The 14668-nt window shown below is 35.1% G+C and overlaps 2 protein-coding genes across 4 annotated transcripts in view; one reads left to right on the forward strand and one right to left on the reverse strand.

Moving 5' to 3' along the window:
- Positions 1 to 2224, reverse strand: part of LOC109096081 (mitogen-activated protein kinase kinase kinase 4-like) — a 29892-nt gene extending 27668 nt beyond the window's left edge. Inside the window, exon 1 of one of the 3 annotated variants that reach the window (XM_042737303.1) lies at positions 1900 to 2224. In XM_042737303.1, coding sequence (XP_042593237.1) covers positions 1900 to 1922 — 23 coding nt within the window. In that variant the 5' untranslated portion in view covers positions 1923 to 2224. Of the gene's footprint in view, positions 1 to 506; positions 866 to 1899 lie in introns of those variants that run through there. The other 2 variants (XM_042737304.1, XM_042737305.1) reach the window with 2 other exon arrangements.
- Positions 2225 to 7429: 5205 nt separating this feature from the next.
- On the forward strand, positions 7430 to 14366 carry kcnk1b (potassium channel, subfamily K, member 1b). The gene is made up of 3 exons (XM_019114081.2): positions 7430 to 7978; positions 11284 to 11679; positions 13305 to 14366. The coding sequence occupies exons 1-3, from the start codon at positions 7624 to 7626 to the stop codon at positions 13565 to 13567; spliced, it is 1014 nt and encodes a 337-aa protein (XP_018969626.1). The 5' UTR covers positions 7430 to 7623; the 3' UTR covers positions 13568 to 14366.
- Positions 14367 to 14668: the final 302 nt, after the last annotated feature.

Below are 14668 nucleotides of genomic sequence, written 5' to 3' on the forward strand. Positions count from 1 at the left end.
TGATTACAACACTTTAAAATTAGATGTTGCACGTCAAATCCAAGAATTCCTGCTCAGCAGAGCGCAGTCGGGTGATTTCTGGGAATAGCAAATCAAACATTTCCCCAACTCACTGTGTGTCAATCTGACTCATAGGACTCGTGATGGACCGGCTGGATATTTTATATTCAGTCACGACTGTTGCTTCATACCGGCTATCGGGTCAACGTCCGACTTCACTCATAGTGCTTGTTGTTGTTTTTTTTAGAGTTCTGTGCAACTCAAATCGCACTCGAGGAATGATGCAAACAAACTTGAACATTGAACCGACAATCTCAAAATGTATAATCGCACCCCGAGATCGAGACCGGATATAACCGGTGATCTGTTCATGCAACAACACACTGAAATGGTACACATTCCTGAAACTTTAAAAGGCACACTGCAGAAACTGAAAGAGAGGGACTCCACACACAACGCGCGCTAACGTTAGCCGAGTATCTTGCACACAGACGCACAGCATCTACCTTTCCCACAGCAGGTCGGCTTGTATCCATCAACACTGTGTTTTCCTCACAGAAACGGGCGTAATCGTGCATACGCTTGTTTTAATGTAGAGGTTTCCAATCCTTGTACAAAAGTTTGCAACTTTAATGTGAAATTCTGCTTAGTGTTGCGCTGCAAAGCGGGATCACTTTGTGGCAGGAAGCGAGCTGCAGCGATGCCCGATTCGTGAATGAATCGTTCGAATGAGTCGGTTCTTTTCGAAGAATTGAACTGCATACAAAGCGATCTGAACTGGACTGAATCGACCTGGAATGTGTTTCCCAAAAGCAACTGATAAATTCATAAACTCTAACTCTAAGGTCGCAAGTTCCATCGTTACTAACAGAGTTCAATGGAACTTACCACTATTGTTAGCTAACGATGCTTTTGGGAAACAAACCTTTGAGCGGTTCAAGTCTACCCATTAAAGGGACAGTCCACCCAAAAAAATAATAATAACAATAATAATGTAATTTTTCTGTCCAAATATTTATTCTGCTTCAAGTTGTCCCTGACCTGTACGAATTTCTTTATTCTGCTGAACACAAAAGACGATATTCTGAAAAAATGTTGGTAACCAAACTGGTGACATTTTCCATGCTATGGACGTCAATTTGTAACAGCAACTGGTTGGTTACCAGCATTGTTTAAAAAAATAAATAAATAAATATTTATATATATATATATATATATATATATATATATATATATATATATATATATATATATATATTATTTTCCACTAAAGAAATAAACTTTTAAATAGTAAACATTCAAGTTTTGAACAACCAGATGGTGAATAAATGATGACAAAATTTTAATGTTTGGGTGAACTAATTATTTAAACTTTTTTTTCTCTATTCCAGTTTTATCAGCGCACATAAGTTTTAATAAAGCATTTTATTAAAACGCATGGAACGTTTATCAGTTTAAGTTTTTGCTTTTAAATGAGCAAAATCACGACTGCAAAAAAACTGAACCTACATTAAATTACATCCTTATTAATAAAACTATATATAAACCCGTTATAAACAGCGGCTTCTTTAAAGCATGGAATATGCTGTGGCGGTCTGTCATAACAGACTGTAGAATCTATGTTCTGCTGAAGCGAGCGATTCGTAGAAATGACTCGGATTTCCCATCACAAGCGGGTTGAAGCTGCAGCGCGCATGCGCTCTAGTCGCGCCCAATACGGTCTCAATAGGTGCACTATTTGGTAGCGTGTCCCGAATCCCGGCTGTGTACTTGCGTGATCACAAACACTCACACTCTCTCACACACAAACAAACAAACAAACATATATGCATACAGACACACCGACACAGACACACCGACTCAAACACGCTCGCGCTGGTTAAGATGCGATTCCCTTACCTGACTTCATCCGGAGGCTCCATAACCGGGGCCGAATCGACGGGAGTGCTCTCCGTTCACCCGTGCATGAAACAGAACATGTCCAGGAAAAGAGAGGTCGACTTTGCAAAGACTGGTGTGTGATATGAGTCCTGGTGCACACTTTCTTTCTCTATCCGTCTGCAGAGTTGAGGCTCGCCTGTGTGTGCACTGCCGCCATGTTTCCAGCAGCGAGCGGCTGATGAGGGAGTGACACACACTGACTCTACGGCAGCTCGTGCAGTACACCAGACCCGCTGCTGCGACCGAGCGGATCACGGCCGCCCCGTTCAGACGCTCATAGGAACTGCAGAAATAAGACCTTACAATAGATCCATCTGCCAGATTTTGACCTGCGTTTTCAGACATAGGGGCGCACAAATGCATTGTCCACATCACTTAAAACAGCCTAATAATGCGATTTAATAAAGGGCATGTTTCTTTCGTAACTGTGGCTCTGGGGGAAATTTAAATATATATATATATATATATATATACATATGTTTTTATATATATATATACAATATGTAATTCTATGTTTTATATATATAAGCATATACGTTAATATATAATAATAACAACTGTTTTTAATTGTAATAACAATTTGTAATTCTAATGTTTTATAATATATTTTAATTTTTTCTTTTGGTTTTTTAATATTATTTTGATTGTTGTTGTTTTTATTATTTGATTTTTCTTGGATTTTTTTTTAAATATATAAATATTAACAAGGGTAGACCTTTTAACCACTGAAATTATCTGAGTTTGATGTATTAATTTTATTTATTTTATTCACAGGTTTTAATGAGATTTTCATTGCTCAAATTACATTTATACATACATTTTATTGTTATATGAAAATTAAAATATATTATATATATATATATATATATATATATATATATATATATATATATATATATATATATATATATGCATAACTTATTTATTTCATGTTAAATAATCAAGTTAGATGAACTTAAATTACTTTTATGTTAAATTAAAATTTACTTACAACTTTAAATAACACTGAAATAAATAAGCAGAAAGACATTTTCTTATTTTTTACAAATGTCAAATTTACTTGAAAAGACTTAAAATATAAAAATTAAGTAAATTGTACTAGTTGTTTTTCTCAGTGTATGTGTACTAAAATAGTTAGAAATGTTCTTTTTAGTTCTAATTTTATTTATCCATTTAACTTTGATGCATATATTTTCATATGACTGTCTGCTTATATTATATTTGTCACTCTGGATACTGTTTAAATGTACGGTCAAATCAAAAATATCTTATGTAAACTTTTAGTCATTCGCCATAAGTTTTACTGAATCTTTTGCAAGATGAGGTGTTGTTAGAGAAAACAGAGTTATAAACCTATTAATAAAGGGAGAAAAGGACACAAGGGTGTCAAGATGCAGCTCAATCTGTGATTTAATTAGTGAAAGGGGCATATACTAAAGGTATGAAATGATTCCTCAGAGCACAGCCTGATCCTGATCAGAAATGCACAGGTATTTGGAGGTCAGTTCATGACTCCAGATTGAGACAGAGAGCAATAGAAAAGGGTGCAGCGGGAGATTAATGTGTTTGAAACAACATGCAGAACGCAAGAAACTCACTGAACTGGGATGGAGATTGATCAGGAGGGTGTCATGTCCAAGGCACTGGTAGATAGGCCACACTTAAGTTTTTAAATGCAAAGAATAGGCATATGTGAGCTTATAAATAATGAAATACTTTGCATCGCCTGGGTCATAAATTCAAGTATGTTTTCAATGCACTTGTCTCTTTTCACTTATTCACTAATGCATAGTTTTTGCCTTTGTGTCGGGTGTTCTATAAAATTTTATAGAACACCCGACACTTAGTGGCGCCATTTTGCTGTTTTGATCTTACACGGTTACAAAAACGTTGCTTGAGGTGGACGATGGCTATACTTTACTGACAAGAAACAGTGCTGCAGTCTAGAAGTTTAATTTCACTGAGAGAAAGAAAAAACAACATACTGACTTAGGCCCATTTCTAATCTGAATATAGATGGATAGATGTGTTCCAATAAAAGTCTATTGCGGTTTCAATCCTGCAACAGTTTTTCCTGCTTTGTGCAAACTGACAATCTACGAATTGTATGAGCAGTACACAAACATTGTGGAATCTACCTCCTGCCCATCTTACTGCTTAGAGGTTTAAATTCCCAGTACAGAAACCTTTTTTGGTAAAGACTGGTAATCTTAAAATCCTGTTCCACATGCAGTCTGACAGAGAATTGAAGGGCCAGATTTCAGTTAGGGTGGATTAGGGTAATGTGGTACACTTTTAGCCATTTTGACTTGTGCATCATATTTCCATATGTAGCCAAAATTATACATCAAAATGTTATATCATTATGAAATCCCCAAGATGTTCCCTATCTAAATCAGAAGAATTTTTTTCAGAAATTGTTATTAAAGGGGAAATGGAACATATATTAATGCTCCTTGTGCCAAATCGTTTAAGAATTTTTGGATTTTCTAATGTGGGACAGCTTATGCTCAAATCTGGGACACTATGTTTTGGCTTATAAATAGTCTTTGTTTTTTTACAAAGTAAACTTCACATTTAACACTCCTGGTTAAATGTGAGTACCCATGTTTGCTTAATTCATTTAGTAGGCCTACAGTGTGTTTGATGTCTTCATAAGTCTAAAAAAATTGTAACCTATATGTTCATTTATGGAATGTTAAATACAATTTTATAACATAAATCTTATATTATTTAAAATAATTTAGTATTTTATTATTTACAACAATAATAATAACCATGTAATGAAGTCAATAATGTCAAATTTAACTTAATAAAGATAGCAAAATAATTTAATAAACAAATTTTGAAAAGATGCTGTTATTAAACTTATATAAACTTCTAATATTAAATTTCTTTTCTTTTTTTTCAAAAGCATGTTAATCAAATTGTAATGGTAAAAACACTTCATAACAGAAATAAGCAGTCCTGGGCAGTCATGGACTCATCATGGTCCAGGATCCCATTGTCCTCTAGTCGCTTAATTGTGAATCTGGATCTTAAAACAAATAATATTGCTGCATTATAACCCCCAAAATTGACAAAGTTACATGTATGGTATTTAACCTTCTTAATGCACATTTTATCAATTCAATAACATGGTATATTTGACTGTCCCACATTAGTCAAAACATGCTGTCCCACTTTGAAACATCCTTTTCTAAAGTGGGACAACAAAGATTTCTTTAAATGGAAAATATTCTTAACACATTTTTAGAATATTATTGCAAAATTTGATTTATAAATTCATCACAAATATAATTTGATAACATTTTAGAACAATTTTATTTATAAAAGATTTATATCCTTAACATTAATTTAGTCTAAATCCTATGTCAATGTCATTTCAGTTAACTTTACAAGAGGTACTTCCTGTTTGTTGATTTTCTTGGCCACATTTCTGACATAATTTCCAGAAAATCAAGTGATTTCAATAACTTGACACCCCTGCTTGAATTCAACACCAATCATGTCGACTTTAATGTTGTAAAAGAAGAGATAAACGCAATGAAGCTTAGGTGTCCCACATTATTCAGTGTCCCACATTACACTAATCCACTATACAAGCTAGCAACCAATAGCAACAAGTTAATCAAACTAATATCTCTAAAAAAAAGCCGAGACATCTTGATATCAAGATGACTCATCAGATCAGATATTATCAAGTATTAGATCAGATCAAGTATTAATGCATTTTATCTGTAATTTACACTTTTTTTTATTTAATTTCCCTTGACAAAGGTGTACATGTTTAAGTTATTTTGTCCACCACTCCAAGCAGGAACACTGGTGAATGAAGAGGAACCTTTACCAGAACCCAGAATCCACCACCTCACCAACTTGCACAGACTGTTACCTTGGAAACAGTCGCCCTCATGTGTCTGCATCATCTTCAAGAAACAAAGCCATATAAAAAATAACACTCTCACTGTCAGATATGTAGCCAACAGGGCCATATTTCTGAAAATATGTGAAACTTTGATTGTGTTTATCATTATACCTACATATCTTTATTGCTACATGGAGCTAAAGTCTAGACAGAGTTTGAAGGATGAAATGAGTTCGCAGGTGCTACTATGAGAGTTTTAATTATTATTATTTTACTCAAATTAAGCATGTGGGGTGAATTGCCCTAATGTGGGACATTTTTTGCTTCAGACTTCTGTGACATGTTGCGATGTGTAAGCCAAAGCATTTAATCCACACCCAAAACCCCAGGATATGTCCTAATCAAATCAAAAGTGAAAATGCAGATGACACAAAAGAAATTATAGACATAGTGCAAGTCGTCTGAGAAAATCTGCAGCTTTATCAAAGAAAGGTCTATGATAAAAGGCCAAAATCACCTTGATTCATGTGGAATAAGATCTTAGAAGTTAGCAATTTTTTTGGTTACGGGTGGATGAAATGTTGATAATTTGAACATCATCAGACAAATAATACGATATGACAGTTTTGATTAATTTATTACAAAGACATAAAGCAACTATTATCATGGGCAGATGTTATAGATTAAAAAAATAATAATAATAAAATCCAGACTGTTGTCTAGTTCATTTTACTTAAAAACAAACACCACAACAGACATAGCCTAGACCTATTTGAAGACAAAAATTGTGCAAAAAACATGCAAAAAAAAAAAACACACACAAAAACCCCAAAAAAACCTCAACCCACTTTAGGGCAAATCACCCTGTATGCAGTTTTTGATGTTTAGAAAAAAAAGAAAACAAAAAAAAAGAAAACAAAGATAACCATTTTTAGTGAATCAAAAACATAGGCTACATATCACCAGTGCAGTCCGGTTTTCTAAAGAACGACTCTTATGAGTCTGTTCATTTAAGAATGAAAATAGAAAAAAGTCGGCACACCTACAAAATTTTTAGAACAGACTATCACATAAGTAACGTTTCGAGCACGCAGGCTCTTCATCAGACAGTATGTTCATTAAAGTGAATGAAGTTCGATTCTCGAAAGAATGATTCTTATGAGTCGGTTCATTTTAGTTAATCAAAAACACACAGCACCGGATGTAGAATGGTCGGGTTCTCGAAAGAATGATTCTCATGAGCCGGTTCATCTTGGAGAATCAAAAACGAAAAAGAATAAATAAAATATTACTTTATTCGTTCGAGTATAGGTAGAACTTTAGGAGCAGTTATTCTACAGAATTTATGAAAAAAAAGAATACATATAATCTGTGCTAAACACACATTGTTCAAAATAAATAAATAAATGGTATTAGCCTACATTTATTTTCAATCACTGGCGACAGACTGCTAAAGGTAACGTTTCTCCCTTTAAACAATCAAAGGATTTTATTTAGAACCAGAATCGATTCCCATCGCTACCACGATTACAAAGTACTTAATATTATTTCCCCTATTCTGTTTGAGACTGCAATCATGATTAATGTAGGAGGATGTTAAACTCGGCACAGTCTATGCTCTTTCCTCTCTCGTCGACGTTACCTGGTGGGCGAGAGCCTGTGACGTCACGTCCCCGTTACGAGCCGAGCACCATCTCCTCGGCGCTGCCTGCATTCGGAGCAGCCCGTGCAATCAACAGCTTTCAAACGCATCGAAACCACAAGACCCGATATCAATACCATCATCACCATCGAAATTAATAGGAAAGCTGAAGATGCTTCAGTCCCTCGCCGGTAATTCGTGCGTGCGCTTGATACAGAGCAACAAATCGGCATGGTATTTTCTGTTTCTCGTGCTCGGCTATATTCTGTATCTCATATTCGGAGCGGTGGTTTTCTCCTCGGTGGAGCTGCCGTATGAAGACCTCCTGCGCCAGCAGCTCAGAGGGATCAAACGACAGTTCCTCCAGGAGCACGAATGTCTGTCCGAGGAAAGGCTGGAGAGGTTTCTGTCAAAAGCCCTGGAGGCCAGCAACTATGGGGTGTCTATTCTCAACAACGCGTCGGCCAGCTGGAACTGGGACTTCACCTCTTCTTTGTTTTTCGCTAGCACTGTCTTATCAACCACAGGTGAGTAGTTGAACAATGCGGATATGTCATAAACTTGTACAACATGAGATTTAATGGCTAACGTGGCATTCGTGAGACTCTGTGGATAGTGCACCATTTGATTTGCAGTGACCCATATTTTTTAATGCTTCAGCAAGGCATCAGCAATAACAACAAACAACTACATCTCAATAGGCTCTTCATCTCATTTAATAGACAAGTTTTCTTCTACATTTTGTTCTTGTTTTTTTCTCATTTTCTTTGTCTCTTTGGAAATGTCTCATTTAACACCTGCCTTAACACAATGTTACCCTATCTTTTAGATAACTTATAGAAGATATATATATATATATATATATATATATATATATATATATATATATATATATATATTTCAGTTCTGGTGTGTGTGTGTGTGTGTGTGTGTGTTTAATGCACCATTGCTAATAATAGACAAGTTTCTTCTCATTGTTGTTCTTGTTTTTCTCATTTTCTTTGTATAATTTTTTCTCTTTGGAAAGCTGTCTCATCTGTCATTTAAACACCTGCCTCTAACACAATGTTACCAAGTAAGCCTAAGACAGGTATCCAGTTTTTTCTCAGACAGTATTATTGTGTGTGTGTGTGATGTGTATATGATGTTATATGTGGCATGTACCAGATTTTGAACAAACGGGTTTCTTTTAGTTTTCACATCTGTGAACTAAGCCCAGTTAACACTGGAAATTAGTGTTTATTTATATATATTTCAGTTATATACGCAAAAAAAATAAAGTTTTGCAAAAGAAAATAAAGTTTTGCAAACAAAAAATTAAAGTATTGAGGGAAAATAATTTTGCTTTTTTGCAAACAAAAATAAAGAATTGCAAAACATAAATGATATGCAGTTTTTCCTGTGCGCTTCATTTTTCTGCGCGTCCCGCTTTGGTGACGCTGTTTTGAGCGTAGGGGTGGAGTCAAGGGGCATTACAACATGTGACGTCATTGGCCCGAGAAACTGTCATGATGAGCAGATGCATGCGAGTGGATGCTTCCTTTTATTCACTAGCATTAAAACATGCATTTCGTTTTATTAACTTTATTAACAATGTATATGTGTATTAGCAGCGTTTGCTCAAGTTAAAGAAGTTGTCGATGCACAACTCGTCGATGTGCACTCTTTACGGCATAAAGTTGGCTTGACCGCTGGACGTTCGATATTCGCAAATCTAGGGACCGTCTCTAAAGTTACATGAAACTATTATACACTTTCACAAGCCGCCAGGAGAATGACTGTCATGAAAACAACAAGCTTAACTACATCCATGCAACCAGCATTACATGAAACTTTTCATTACACAGCTTTCTTTAACACTAACCCTGTAAATCCTGACATCTGTAAATAATTTGTTGTTAAAGGGGAAAATTTTTTCTTCTGAAATAAAATTAAACCTTTGGACAAAATAAAATAAATTTAAAAAGTTAGCATATATTTTTGTATAATTTTTGATACATCAGGTTTTTATGGGCCATATGATTTAATGAGATTACGTAGTACATACATGAGGAAAAAAGAAACACCTACATTTTATTCAGAGACCCAAACCAATTATGAAATTCTGATGTAATGTAACTTACAATTCAATGATGATTGAGAGATAAATGATAAATCAACATTTCTCAAAATCCTGATGTATCTTATTTGTTACTCACATTTTAACACGATTTAAAAAAAAAGGATAATCAAGTAAGCCTAAATTGCTTCAATCCAGTAAATATTCATTTTGAAATATAAGTTTTGAAAAATCATTAAAGAATTCACAGCAAACAGACAGCAACCTTAAGGTGGACATTTTTACAATTACACAAAAAGGACTTATAATTACTTCTACTTATTTTTGTGAAATGTGAATTATAGTTACTGAATGTGTGGGTAATGAAAAGTGTACCAGATAGTTGTGAACAAACGTCATTTCCTTTCTTTTAGTTTTGATTTTCATGTAACTTGGGTCCCTAGATTTATAACGCCTTAGAAATGTATATATAACAAAATAGATTTATCATTTTCTTAATGTTGTGTTATATAACATTTATAAGCCTTAGAAATGTATATATAAAAATAGATTTATCTGTGGATAACTTTTTAGGGTTAATTAAATGTTTGTTAAAAATGTTATGGAAAACATCACCAGTTTAAAATTTATATTAGTTTGTAATTTGTATTTTTTGGAAAACATCACCAGGTTAACACATGGATCCAACAAAAGTGCAAAACTTTATGATATTATATTGACTCCATATTTATTTGCATTTTTGGGGGAAGTGTGAACCATCCTGTATGAGTTAAAGTGCTGTCATGATTTAGAAGGGAAGAAGGATTTACATTCGGTCTTATCATTTACACAGACATGCAATACTTCCCCTTTGCATTTGCATGTTATGCAAAAGATATGTTCAAATCTCAAATCTCCTGAAAAAGCTGGTCTTGCTGGTCTTAAGTGGCACATTTCCGCTGATTACACTGGGATACAAGCTGGCTATCCAACTAGACCAGCTGACTACAGTTTAAAAGTTTGTGGTTGGTAAAAATGTTTAACGATTTTTAAAAGAAGTCTCTTTTGCTCACCAAAGCTGCATTTATTTGATCAAAACTACAATAAAAACTGCAATATTGTGAAATATTATTACTATTTAAAATAAGAGTTTTCTATTTTAATATATTTTAAAATGTAATTTATTCTTATGATGGCAAAACTGAATTTTCAACAGCCATTACTCCAGTCTTCAGTGTCACAACATAATATGGTGATCTGTTGCTCAAGATACATTTCTCATTATTTTCAGTGTTGTTTGTGCTGCTTAATTTTTTTTTGTGAAAACCATTATACTCTCCCCCCCCCCCCCCCCCTTGATTTTATTAAATGGCTTTTCTCCTTAATGCAAATCCATCTAGCAAACTTGTATCAGAGACCCGAGGCATTTAGAGAGACCCTGCCATCTAACCTGATTGTTCATGTCCATAATGTGATATCGGCCATTAGATGTGAGCTCTTAGGAGGCATCAAACTGCTAAGGGCAGAAATTAGAGCAATGTAATCTGTTTATTTCAAGGATGCACAAACAAAAATTTAATTACAGAGCTGGACAGAATGATTAATTCATTGATAATCCAGGGCGGGACTTAATCGGTTTGTTAATCGGTGTCTGGCAATGGCTTTTGGACAGTATGGTTTTGTTTTCAGTGAGGAGAATACAGTGTGCTCATCCATGTATAAGCAAGTCTCATAAGAGGAACGATTTTATGAAGTAAATATGTTTTTGTAATTTTCCATTCTTACAATTCACAGGATATGGTCACACTGCCCCTCTCTCTGATGGTGGGAAGGCCTTCTGTATCATTTACTCCGTGATTGGCATTCCCTTCACCCTTCTCTTCCTCACGGCTGTGGTGCAAAGGATCATGGTCTATAGCACATGGCGGCCCATTATGTACGTTCATACACGCTGGGGTCTGTCTAAACCCCTGGTGGCCCTCGTTCACGCAACTCTTCTGGCCGTCGTAGCCGTGTCCTGTTTTTTCCTCATCCCTGCAGCCATCTTCTCTGCCCTAGAAAAGAACTGGAACTTTCTGGAGTCCTTCTACTTCTGCTTTATCTCACTCTCCACTATCGGTCTGGGTGACTATGTGCCTGGTGAGGCCTTTAACCAGAGGTTTCGTGAGCTCTACAAACTGGGCATCACTGGTAGGTGTGATTTCTTTTTTTTTTCTTTTTTTATTATGCGTTGTTTTGGTGTGCATTGAATCTATTAAAAATGTAGAGACTTAATGTTTTGCAATATTAATGTTTTGTAGGGAAGACTATGATTTTTAACAAATAGAATATAGTCCTTGAGAGGGCATTTGAAGTCGAAGTTGAAAGCTTGAACATTTAAAAATAAGATTTCTTTACCTTCACAGACATAACCGACTGTTTTTGTAACTTGTGTGTTTTTAACATAAACTTGTGTGTATTTGACAGTTTAAGCACAATAAGACATGAAAGAGTTTAGTCCTCAAATGCCATGTGACTGCCGCTTTCTTTGTGCTTGCTTTGGATGTGTGTACTCAGAAAACCTGTTTATCAGAAATTTAAACTAATATGGTTTAAAATGCATGATTTCAGCTCGATAGACATGATAATCAAAACCAAACAGATGTTTTTATGCAGAGTATCTGAGGTACAAGCTGTAAAGCCACATCTCTATTCTGGAAAAGGAGGCAAAGAGCAGCATTTGCATTTAAAGAGACATGAACGAAAACAGCATGTTTCTGCTTCTACTCATAATAGGCATTTTCAAAATTCTATAATAAATGATCTGTGGGGTATTTTGAGCTGAAACTTCACAGACACATTCTGGAGACACCGGAGACTTATATTACATATTGTAAAAAGTGGCATAATAGGTCGCCTTTAAAAAACATTCAGAAGTCTCGGAAATGCTGAATAGTAAGCGTTCTATGGTTTATTTGTCATGTAAACTGATTTAAAGGGAAGTCCATCTGAAAATGATAATTCTATGGATGTTGGTAACCAAACAGTCTCAGTTTCTATTGACTTGCATTGTATGGACAAAAAATGTAGTGAAAGTCAATGGGAATCGAACCTGGTTACCAACATGTTTCACAGAAGAAAGAAACTCTTACAGGTTTGAAATGACATGAGGGTGATTAATTGATGAAAGAATTTTCTTTTTTAGATAGATCATTCCTTTAATGTTAGTTTTTGGTTAATAAAATATTGTTAACATTGTGGTCCAGTTTAAAGGTCCTTATACTTCTCAACAATAAGCCTTTATTTCTCATAGTGACGTATTTTATTGAGTAAACATGCCTAGTCTGTTCACTTCCTCTTCTCGTAAGGGAAATTCAGCCCAGTATATAAGTAAAAATACTCAGCTGACTTCCTTTTATGTATCTACACATCTTAATGTCTGGCCTGTTGTCATAGAAACAGATGGAAGGTAAAAAGGAAGTGCGTGTGATTCAAGAGTATAAACTGTTCTTTCACTGCTGCTCTACTGTTCCATTTAATGTTTGTCTTACTTGTGAAGCAGTACAGCTCTCATTTTCAAAGAGTTGCGTGAAAATGGCACATGGCTTTCGTACTTGTGTGGGTTTAGTTGATGCAGATGGTCCTGTCATTCTGTTCGGTGTGTGTGTGGGGGACGGTGAGAACGATTTGCTGTCGTAGTGTAATTGTGGAGGATGTGGCATTCATGAGGCCCACACATGCCAAGTTTTCTTGAAGTCTTATTTTTTTAAGATGCAGGCTAAAATAATCTAATTCATGAAGTACATTAATTTCTTTCTTCCCTTCGTGTCCCACAGTGTATCTGCTCCTCGGCCTGATTGCCATGCTGGTGGTTTTGGAGACTTTCTGTGAGCTGCAGCAGTTGAAGCAGCTGAGGAAGATGTTTTATCTGAAGAAGGAGAAGCCCCAGGACCGTCTGGCCATCATGGAACATGACCATCTGACCTTTAGCTCCATGCCAGACGGTACCATCAACTCGCCCCAGGAGGACAAAACTGAACCCTTTGTGGACTTCCCCGTTCTAACCTCTCCAGGAGGAGATGACCCCATGATCAAATAGATGTTTTCTCTTCCATCAACATAACTCTCAATCGAGAGAGGCATCTTTAGCCGAGGGGTCTTGCAAGTGACTGGTAGGGTAAAGAATTGCGAAATATGTCAATATTACTTGAATATGTCGCTCGAGATTCTGCGTATTTAACAGCCCTCTACAAAACCATGATACGTGATAAAATCGTTCGCTGGCTGAATATCTGTAAATGATCATTAGCACACTTGGGCTGCTACCCTACAAAACTACATTAAAAAGCAGAATTGCACACTAGCATGTACTTGCCAACAGAAATGGTAGAAGTAATGATGACAGCATTTGTGGCATAATGTTGATTACCAACAGAATTTATTTTCTTTAAAAAAAAAAAAAAAGTTTCAATAAGGCACTTACAGTTGACATGAATGTGCTCAATCTGTAAACACTAAAATACTATTTCAAGAACTATATCAAGAACTAAATAGTATGTGTGTTAAAATGATTTTAGCACGAAAAAAATCATTTAATCTTTTCTGTATAAATGTATAGCCAATTTTACATTTTTACCATCACATTGGACTTATATAATTCTAATAAGACCATGAAACGTATAATTTCAACACCTTTACAGTTTAAAAATAACCAAATTAACATATAGTAAGTGAATTTATAAAATTAGCAGCTTCATATATCTGCTTTTAAAGGTGCAGTTCACCCAAAAATGAAAATTCTGTCATCATTTACTCAACCTGTATGACTTTATTTCTTCTGTGGAACTCAAAAGAACATATTTTAAAGAATGTTGGTAATTTCAGTTCCCATTAACTTTCATTGTATAAGGAAAAAAATACAATGGAAGTCAATGGGAACAGAAAGTGTTTGTTTAGCAACATTCTTCAAAATATTGCCTTTTATGTTCCACAGAAGATAGAAAGTCATACAGGTTTAAAACGACTTAATATAAATGAACCATTGCTTTAAACCCTTAAAAAAAATGAGACCCATTTATTTTCTTTTTTTAATAATGATGAGCTGTTTTTTGTGATAATCAACTTTTCCCACAATTGCTGCTAGTTAAGCTTACTTTTCCAGGTATTGAACCCAGAATATTCTTTTGTAGTCCAAATTTTC

Source organism: Cyprinus carpio, chromosome B13 (assembly GCF_018340385.1).
Source record: "Cyprinus carpio isolate SPL01 chromosome B13, ASM1834038v1, whole genome shotgun sequence".
NCBI classification, from domain to species: domain Eukaryota; kingdom Metazoa; phylum Chordata; class Actinopteri; order Cypriniformes; family Cyprinidae; genus Cyprinus; species Cyprinus carpio.